This window comes from Neodiprion virginianus, chromosome 3, assembly GCF_021901495.1.
Source record: "Neodiprion virginianus isolate iyNeoVirg1 chromosome 3, iyNeoVirg1.1, whole genome shotgun sequence".
Classification (NCBI taxonomy): domain Eukaryota; kingdom Metazoa; phylum Arthropoda; class Insecta; order Hymenoptera; family Diprionidae; genus Neodiprion; species Neodiprion virginianus.
In genome coordinates, this window is record NC_060879.1 from 5,602,588 (window position 1) to 5,612,951 (window position 10,364).

The 10,364-nt window shown below is 37.3% G+C and overlaps 2 protein-coding genes across 2 annotated transcripts; one reads left to right on the forward strand and one right to left on the reverse strand.

Annotated features, from left to right (window-relative positions):
• The first annotated feature begins 1,421 nt into the window (after positions 1 to 1,421).
• LOC124299836 (S-adenosylmethionine mitochondrial carrier protein-like) lies at positions 1,422 to 3,797 on the forward strand. Its single transcript, XM_046753226.1, has 6 exons — positions 1,422 to 1,816; positions 2,227 to 2,383; positions 2,481 to 2,590; positions 3,004 to 3,244; positions 3,306 to 3,444; positions 3,657 to 3,797. Exons 1-6 carry the CDS (start codon positions 1,748 to 1,750, stop codon positions 3,784 to 3,786), a joined length of 846 nt encoding a protein of 281 aa, XP_046609182.1. The 5' UTR covers positions 1,422 to 1,747; the 3' UTR covers positions 3,787 to 3,797.
• LOC124299835 (putative sodium-coupled neutral amino acid transporter 10) lies at positions 3,551 to 10,226 on the reverse strand. Its single transcript, XM_046753225.1, has 7 exons — positions 10,130 to 10,226; positions 7,236 to 9,008; positions 6,853 to 7,123; positions 6,603 to 6,739; positions 6,294 to 6,521; positions 6,006 to 6,213; positions 3,551 to 5,929 (listed from the first exon to the last, which is right to left on the reverse strand). Exons 2-7 carry the CDS (start codon positions 7,716 to 7,718, stop codon positions 4,422 to 4,424), a joined length of 2,835 nt encoding a protein of 944 aa, XP_046609181.1. The 5' UTR covers positions 7,719 to 9,008; positions 10,130 to 10,226; the 3' UTR covers positions 3,551 to 4,421.
• Positions 10,227 to 10,364: the final 138 nt, after the last annotated feature.

Consider the following 10,364-nt stretch of genomic DNA (forward strand, 5'->3'; position numbering starts at 1 on the left):
ACCATTTATTCAATATGACTCATTTTTGTACAAGTGTGCATGTGTCAGTGTGTATTAAATCAACAAGTCCAAACATAGAATCGAAGTGAAAAACAAAAAGGGGTATGAAAGTATGATTCAAACTCACATAAGAAATCTATTTTGGTTTGAGGGAATGAGCATACATCATACAATGTTATCAACAGACTATAAATAATCCTGCGATAGCTGTCAATGTAGGTCCAACACATAGCTGAAGTTTCAGCCGGCGTGTAGCACCCCTGCAGAATTGGATAGATGATGTATGATATTGTAATCTGTCTGTTTCATGTCATCTGTATTAAAATGATTAAGAAGTTAATATACATCATATTCTGTTTGTATCACATTAACTGTTATACGTTTGCTTCTCTAGATCTTATCCATACATTCTGGGGCGTCCAATCAGTCAATGTAGGGCTATGCAAATCAATTCTTGGACAAAAGATTTCTGCTGAAAATAAGTGTGTCTCCGAATTATCTCGAAAATTTTGATGATTTCGAATATTGTTGGAATTAATCCTCTCATGCACTATATCGACGTTCTTTTACGAGCAATATCGATTGCCCACTGTCTCAGAATCACAGCGAGCATCGGATTCCCATGGATTGCCAAAAAACCCTCAACTCCTGTATTGCCTTAGCTGTCTATTTAACGATGTTTTATATATCTTCGTTGGCTTTCCCAGGGTCTACAATTTGTCTTATAAGGCTGATCGTTCAAATCGATTTCCGGAGGACAAATTCTCCCCAAAAATCGCATAAAAATCTTGGCTTATCTGTTTTCGACATCTTTCAAACAATAAAATCGCGAAGAACGTAACGCCAATTAACTCTTGTATTTTTTTAACGTCGAGCAATCTCGACAATCATAGAATTTTCATTCAAATCAAAACAGTTGGTTATTTCTACGGACCTAATTCGCTTCAAGCAGTTACAAAACGCTGTCGACGAAATGATCAAATTAACCCACACACTGGACATCATAGAGTATTTGTCAGGATGCACAAAGTCTTATTCATCACATATTTCCATTCATCATTCATAATCATTTTGTTCAAAGGCAGAAAGGCTTCGAAGTAATTGTTTAATATTGACTTATGATAGGTATCACAGTTTGTCTTCCTTCATTTTCCATTTATCCTTTTGTTACAGACTTAACTACTCACATTCCAAATTCTGCCGCACTTCGATCTTAAGTAACGGTTTTTCCCCCGCAATATTAGCATATTTCTATATCCTGGTGTACGTTTACCAAACACGCGTTGCTGTACTTCAAGTTGTCTGACATCAGGGGGCTTACGTCCGTGCCTTCCTTCAACATGGCGCTATAATCACATCTTCCGAATCCCTACAGCGCCACTAGTCTCAATGCTTGCGGTACTTCGCAGGTTATTGGTCAATCGTGCTTCTGCCCTTACTGAGGCAGGTCACGGAAGGAGGACCTTGACCCCATCCTTGAGCAGGTGCCGCAAGCACAGCAGCCAACCGCCGTAGCTGCGCGCGCACCACGCGAGGGTTCTAATATATTGAGCAAATGTCACGACTGAGCGCGAAGTGAGGCGAATCACGTGTCGAAGGCCGGCTGAACGATCGTAACGAACGGACACGTCCAAATTCAATGAGTCTAGTCGTTTCGAAATGACCGAACTGAATAAAATACTTGAAATGTACTCCTAGTTTCACCAATTACTGTCGCTGTTCATCGATCACCGAATCCAACGTCGAAATGTTTCACGAGGACGCAAAGATTGCCGGCAGCATCAATTCCAGGAACGTTTTTTTTTCCTCGATGATCGTAAGTAATGATGAAATTTACAATATTCCTTTTTCAAAGCGATCTCACGTTCCTTTCCACGTTTTTACAATTCACAAATAATGTCTCTGCGTCTCATTCCACGTAGTTATAACCACGAGCCGTCCAGGTTCTCATCCCGATTTCTGATTTCAAAGTAACATCTGATAATTTATTTAAGTTATGCCACGATTCACGTAGGAAAAAACCTGCTCTTTCAAATTTACCTCTAAACACCTTGAAAACTAGTTTTCAATACGCATGCTGCTAGTTGCAACGGATTGTTAACGTACAGGAGTACGGAGTCCCTAACAAATATTAACTTACTTGTCGACTATTATACCTGTGATAATACCAAAGATAAAAGAAAATTATTGCTTTAACGGTCACAAATTCTACATGAATAAATTTAGTCCGGAGGAGTCGCTGGCACCGTTTGCGACTTGACGTTTTTCCCCCTGGATACGTTAAAGACAAGGCTGCAGAGTCAACATGGATTTAATCAATCGGGCGGCTTCAGGAGACTTTATCAGGGGGTGATACCAGTTATGGTTGGCTCCGCACCAGCAGGTGTGTCAGAAAAGCTCACACTATGTACATGATTTATGAAGAATGTGCATCACCATTCAATGCTTTTTGATTATACCTTGAATCGTTCCTCTTTCAGCCTCCTTATTTTTCATTACTTATGAAGGGATTAAAGAATTTGCACAGCCTAAAATACCTCAAACTTATCACCTCTTCATTCATATGGGTGCTGCTTCTTTGGGTGAAATGGTAAATAGTTCTACATAGTTGTATCATGTAAAATATATAATTTCTTTAAATGGAACTGGTGGCAAGTAACTTCTCTCAGAAAAGTATATCGATTGGCTTTTTAGACTTACCCCCATTTTACTACTTTCATTGTTAAAACTACATTTTTGGAATCCAAATACCTGGCTCTCAAGTTATTACAAAATGATTTTAATTAATCTCGAATCATTTTATCAGTGAAACTTGTGTGTTACAAAATGTAGAAATTAACACACTAGAAAATTTCTAAAGTAGTTGAAGAGACATGACTGAAAGTGAGAAAAATATAGCCTGTTATCAGCCCTAATTGATACTACAAAGAATTTCCTTACATTATTGAGAACAATCTGACTAGGTTGTTATTTTTTTCACTTTAAAAACCAATTCACAAACAGGTTGCATGTCTTGTTCGGGTTCCGGTGGAAGTGATGAAGCAGAGAAAGCAGGCGCTCCTACAAGACAAGGGAAAACTGAAATTACGAACTTTGTATCGTGGTTACGGTAGCACAGTATTAAGAGATTTGCCTTTTGGTTTAATACAAATGCCGCTGTGGGAGTATTTCAAACTATGTTGGAAACGCCAGGCGTGTAGAGATTGCACTCCTCTGGAAGGAGCTATATGCGGTGCTGGGTCTGGTGCGTTGAAAAAAACTCACTCTGTGATTGATCACATTGCTAAATTGCTTCTAAATTACAGTTGCGGTGGCGGCAGTGATAACGACCCCCCTAGATGTTGCGAAAACTAGAATTATGCTTTCCGATACTTCGGCAGAAAAGGATGAAGTAAAAATATCGACCATGCTGAAGGAAGTCTATAGAGAAAAAGGCGCTAAAGGGTGAGTCATTCAAATTGTTTGATGGATAACATAACACAGTTAGTACAATGAGTCAGTAAATGTGAAAAAATAATTAGGGACAAGACATCTGAATAAAATGCAAGTGTAATGTTACCAAAAATTATGTACAAGTTATTATTTTATTAAATATCAGTATTATACATTTTTCTTAATCGAATCGTTCATTCATTCGGATTTTTTTCTTTTTACAGACTGTTCGCAGGTTTCGCGCCAAGAGTATTTGGTTTCACATTAGGAGGCTTTGTGTTTTTTGGAGTTTACGAACAGGTTAAGGCGACTTGTAGCACGATTTTTCCATACACCAGCATTCCTAGTAGCTAAGATTTTGAAAATTTTTATGAAAATATTTTTATCTTCAATCTTTTTATTATCTTCACCGAAGTACCTATCAAACGCTAGTTGTCTCAAGTTAGTATGCTGGAATTTTCAGATACTTTTATAAAATATTATTACTAAATATTTAAATAATTAGAATAATTTTTAAATTAATGCAATGACAATTTTTACTCAAGTTTAAAGTATTTATACCGTTTAGTCAACATTTGCCGAATAATTATCAGATCTCAGTTGCACATATCGTTAATTCTCGAACTTACTGTAAAAATCATTGAATACTCTATTAATACCTGACACATTGAAAATAAATACAATTATTGGTATTGCATTCAATAAAGATTAATAAAGCTATGTCATTAGTAACGATATATTGCTTTGCCTTCTTTGACACCGAACTTACCTACTCGTAATTATTACGTATAAAATAATGCTTTTTCTCAATTATGCTGCGTTACTTTAACACACAAGTATTAATGACATTGTTTTTCCATATTTCGCAATTGGTTTTTCATTAACAATAAAATATAACCTAATCAAAATTCATTAGAACAAAAAGGGTTGAAATTATTATGCCGCAGTCTCATATCACATTAGTGGTATATAATAGTGGTTGACTTGAATTACTTACTATCACCATTATTGGTACTGGCAGGTCTCAGGTTTCTCTCATTAGTCTTGTCGAAGTTTTCTCGCAGATCAAAACTATTGACTAATGAATTTTCATTCACCAGGCTCTGATCAGATAAGTAGGAATTCGTTTTAATTAATAATGACTCTGTCGATGTTGGTTTCTCAGGATTTCCACCTTCCTTTTGATTAGTAACTTTTTTATTTGCGTCTTGCAGAGAGCCATCCGTTTTAGCACACTCTTGTTTATCATCTGTCTGTGCAACTTTGTTCAAGAAAGACTCGATCTTCTCTGCTTCTAAGATCACAGGCAATACATCCGATTTGATTACAATACCCTCATCAATATCTCGTTTTTTTCTGTCTGGACTCTCAAGAATATCTCGCCTGATCTCGAGATTTTCATTTTGTTTTTTTGAGAGCGTTCGTTCTTCGTTTACTCCATTCACCCTAGTTTTCTCACTCATAACTAGAGCAATCGGAACTGGAATTTTCTTTTTATTATCGTACAATGTTTGTACACCACTGTTGGATGGATTTGGTTTACCAGGCTCTATATTCACGACGTTCGTTTCAGGTGAAATGATATTGTCGTGATTTACGTCTGCAGGAATGTTATTTGCGTTACTCGAATTCGGGGTTTGCTTTGTTAATGCACTAAGAATCGGCCCACGCAATTTTTTATCAGTTTCACCTACAACAGTATTGAATAAATCTTTCTCTGCATATTGCTTTCCATCACCATCTACCGCAAATTCTACATTATTAGCTTCAGTATCCCTTAACTTATCCTTCTTTGTATTCTTATTGCTCTGTCCATCAACAGAAACGACCTCCTCTGGCTGTACATTTTTCTCCACATCTTTGATAATTAAATTATTATTTTTAGCACCAATTGGAGTATCAGCATCGATACTCTTGTCAAGCTCTACTTCCTTTTCTTTTTTTTTCATCGCCTCTTTTTCTTTCTTTTCCCTCTCAAGCTCTTGTTTACGTTGATTTAAATTGCCTATAATCTTTTTTTGTTCCTCAAGTAATTGTCTTTGTTCGAGTTTATGCATCTCCAATGTTTTCTTCAACTTTTCAACCTCCGATGGGGCTGCCAATTTCGTGTCCTCTGCCAACTCGGCTTCCTCCTTTTTTATAGCGTCAGAATTAACGTAATTATCGACTTTCTGCACAACAGCGTCTCTATTTTCTTTCATTTCAACATCTCCGATTTTCTTTTCCACACTTGACGCGACCATACCTTTTTTCTCTTTCTTGTCTCTATCCTCAAGATTTTCATTTTTATTCTGATCCAACTTCTCTAACTTTTCAGCCATCTCTTGCAACACGGGAGCAAGCGTGGGAATCAAGTTAATGTCAGGTTTTTTCGTTTCTAAAGTCAATTTCTCATTAACCACAGCTCTTTCAACTGGAATTGGCGGTTCTTGACGTACGTCTTCCTTTGAAACTTTATCTTGAGACTTTTCTGCTTCAAATGGTTTGAATTCAGGTGCTGAAAATATACAAACTAGTAGTTGGTTCTTGACTTTTCTCAGTGATGATAATTCTACTGAATTGTGAGTACTCACCATCAATGATATTTGGAATATCATTTATTTTTGCAATTGGTGGGACGACTTGAACATCCCGATCTTTGATAAAATCAATTGGAATGTTGTTTAATCGGTTGAAGGAATCTACCGGGGTCACGACTTTGATATTAGCAGATTCCTCTATAGCGTAAAGATTCGCATAAGTGCCCAAGATCATTATCCACACGCCTACGAAAAGAATAATCTGAAAGTAATAATAGGTTAGTGTCGTGACGAGATTAGAGCAGATTATAAAAGCAAAAATGGATTGATTTGCAGACAAACCTGAGCCATCAATCTTTCGCTGGTATTTTTACTGCTGATGGAAATGAAGAACGCGGCAGGAAACATGAGACAAATCATCACTCCGATCGTCGATCCCACCAGTCCTAGTACAAATTCAATGTTTGGAATCAAAATTCCGATAACCAGAGAAACTCCAACTATCGTGAAAGTGAGACACTTGAATCGAGCTTCTGGAATGTAGTTGTTTGATGTATCGTGGGATTGAGCCTAAAAATGGGTTCATAGTTGTGAAATTTTGGATTGTGTCATTATTATGTATACATCTAATTCGTTTCAATTTGAGCTTACCCAACGAAATAATAGAGAATTCAGACTCGCTCTGCATGGAAAGATAACAAGTGGAAAACTAAATGCGACTGACAGTACGAAGCCAATTTTTATCACATCTGACGATAAACTCGGTTCAAAACTCATCAATATATTTCCTGAAAATTAAAAGACATATTTTTGAATTGCACATACAAATGATGAATTGGAGAAACGAACCGGCCAAATAAAGAAAAAAAACTGCAAGATAAATTTTTACATTTCTTCTCACCTGTGAACGGAAGAGTGCAGAAAGCCACATACCCAAAAAATCCAACACAAACATAGACAGTGGTGCAGATATTTAGTGCATTGTCTACGACCCGATTCATCTTTTCAAGAGAGACATTTGGAATTGTTTCATAAATCTCAAACAATTGCGTCTGGCAGAATAAAGCCATGGAAAATATTGGTAGACATTGTAAAATGCCGTACGGACGCCAATAAAACACTTTATCGTACCAGTCGGTAGCAAAAATATGCGTCATGGATTCAGTCATCACCTGTATTTGAAAAAAACGAAGTTTAATCAAGTTGAAATTTGCTTAAACTTATTGACTTACGGTCTGTGAAATTTCAATGATTAAACAAAATGAATTCCAAGCATTGAATTACCTTCAAAACAAGGCAGAGGTAGAAGCCAATGGTGACGGTGCAAATGCTTGACAAGCTATCGACGTTTCTGAGCAGTCCAAGAGGTAGGATGATGAAAACACCCATTGTGACTAAAAGACTGGACCTGATATCCTCCGGCGTTTTGTCGATAAGTTTTCCGACGATTTCAGGTCCGAGGTCTCCGACGACAACAAAAAACGCTATGCAGGTGCCCATGAGAAAGCCGATGATGAACAATTCGGCTAGGAATTTTCCGGTCCTACCAAACGCGTGAAAGGCGAGAAACTCGAAGTTCCGCCTGCGCGACATGACTGCGGATTTAACAAGGAAGTGGCAAGCCAACTTGGACAAAATGCTGCTCAAAAATAGCATCAGTACCGCGAGAACGATGCCGCACTGCTTAAAGCAGAACGGCATTGCAAGAACGCTGACGCCGATGACGCTGTTCGCCAGCGTCATTACATGCGATAGGTTAGTCATCATTTTGAGAGCGATCAAGCTCTTTGATGCGAACTTTTAGCTCATAGACTTTCACAAGCCTCGCATCGCCAACAGAAATTGCAAACGAAACGGCGCAGCGAGTGTTGGAATTTTCAGGACATTTAATTACGCCAGCTAATCGCAGTGGCGATTCCTTAATTAAGGGATGCAGAGCGATGCGATGAGACCAGGGGATTGGGTCACAACCTTTCGAACAAAGTTCCACGGCTGTATTATTGTGCAGACAATTTTAAGTGAGGTTAGGAAATTGGTAGCGATAAATGCGGCTTTTTAAGTTACTGTTCGAGCGGACAAACAAGCGAATAAACGCGTGGCAGTACGTCGAAGACACTGAGCCACGTCTGATTATCATTATTAACTTTTTATTGACAAGTAAACACTGTCACACCGTTGCCGTTCCGAAGAGACAAGGATTGTTTATTTATAAGTTAGCCTGTGATTATTAGGAAAGCGCAGCAATTTTCGAACACTTGAATACCGACGTGTTTGATGTGCGTTGCACAATTACAGGCATTTTTTATTCAGCTACACATAAACCATGTAAGTAAAGAAAAACAACTTTCTCCTCACTAGTTTTCCACACGTCACCAAGTGACGGACACGACACATAAGGTTGTTTATCCACGCCACCTCGTGAAATAATTATATTCTCAGAAAAACAATGACACGTGAATCTTGGATAACTCAGTCGGTAACCTTTTACGTTGGCAATGTCTCGGTCGGCAATGGATGGTGATGTTCATTTGAATTGAACAGGGTTGCAAATTTTTTAATGAACAAGTAATGCATCAACCATTACTTTTTCAATTCATAATGGAAATAATTTCTGATCATGTTCAGTGATTGGATTATAAAGAAATTAAGAAAATTAACCATCAGATTTGTCGAATCCTTCCATGTAATAGAAAGATATTCAGTACGGAATACACAGTACCCGTAATCGCCCTTTTGAAACAAGCTCATAGAGAAATGTTCGTCCAGAAATATCCTGAATAGAAACATTTTGGTTCAGTGTAGCCACTAGCATAATTGTAATTTGGTATTCCTCGAACGCTGCAGCCTGATGCAGTAATGTTCTTCCGAATTTATCTTAATCGTTAACATAAAATATGAAACTCATTGTTCTCCAACCATTGCACAAATTCTGATGATCCTTCCTTTGCAGCTTCGAATAATGTCCTCCTGTCAACATCCTGTGCAATGGCGTAAACGGATAGTTTTTTAACCAGGAATTTCGCTAATGCCGATCGTCCTTTCACAGTAGAATACACCCTATTCAAGTAAAAAGCGTGGTATACATTAAATCATCAACGGTTGAAACGGATGGAAACTTGCTATCAATCCGAATTCATTAATGACTTTCGAAAATCATAATGGTGTTGGCATTTTGATATTCAAATAGTTCGCATCGACGCTTGGAAAAGGCGCAGGTCACTACTCGTGATCAAAAGATATTATCAATAATATAATCGTGCAAAAATAACAGCAAAAAAAAAAAACATCAAAAAAACAAAAGTTAATTTTTCTCCCAGTCTAAGCATAGCATATTACATCTCGTGCTAAGCATTAGGATTTTTTTTCGATGACAATCAAAAATATCAATCCGTCAGCAAATGATGTTCAGAATTTTAACTCGTGATTTCTCCATTATGAACTTGTGGATATTTGGTGTGTTGATTTTGAAAAAGTGCATTTCATCACAATTAATTAATGCGAATCGTACGAACTCCTTTCCTGGTGAGCCAATTTGTCGTTCGGAAGTTCTAGTGAATTGAAAATATCAATTACTTGCTTTTGTCAAAGCTAATTGCATACTGAATTACGATGCTCGCTTCTCGAATCGTCGATGTTGAACCCACAAGTTCGTATCAGACTCATTGTCAGTGTGGATTTGAGACTACATCTTTTTGCAGTATCTCAAAACGGGACTGACGCTTGTGTATTAAATGCAAAACCTTAAAGAGTTATAAGAGGAGTCTAAAAATATCTGATTCTTTTGTTTCCGATGCTGGCTTGATTTGAGGTGTCTTTATCTCAAGTGAAAAATATAAATGTTTCGAGAATTTATGCAATTGATTTTATTAAATGAAATCAAACCAAAATGTTTCTCAATTGCAACTCAGCCATTTAATTAAATCCAATGATTACGGACTAACTGAATCAATAATTATCTCACGTTTCATACTTTGTACAATTTTTCTCCCGAATTTTACCGAAGCTTATAAAATGGTACTGATTTGGCTACAGGATAAAAATTCTAGTTTTGCAAGATTACACATCGAATTTATCGGCGAATCCTATATCTCATTAATGTAATGGTCCTCACAAATTTCGACGTTATCGTAACAATTATCTCTGCTGAAAAAATAAAATTATTACCAATTCAATCTTACCAGCAGCGTTGACTAAATATACGTGTCTTCAATCAACGTCAGCAGTATCAAAAGGCGAATGCACCGATTAAAATCCCCGTAACACAGTGAACACGATATTATTGTGTTGGGTTACATGTCGCGGCTTGGGCTTAAAATGGAAACTGAAAGAATGGCGGAAAGACTTGTAGGAGCGAATAGAACGTGCATACTATATATTCAAAAACTGGCTTACAAAGCCGGAATTCTACGAATA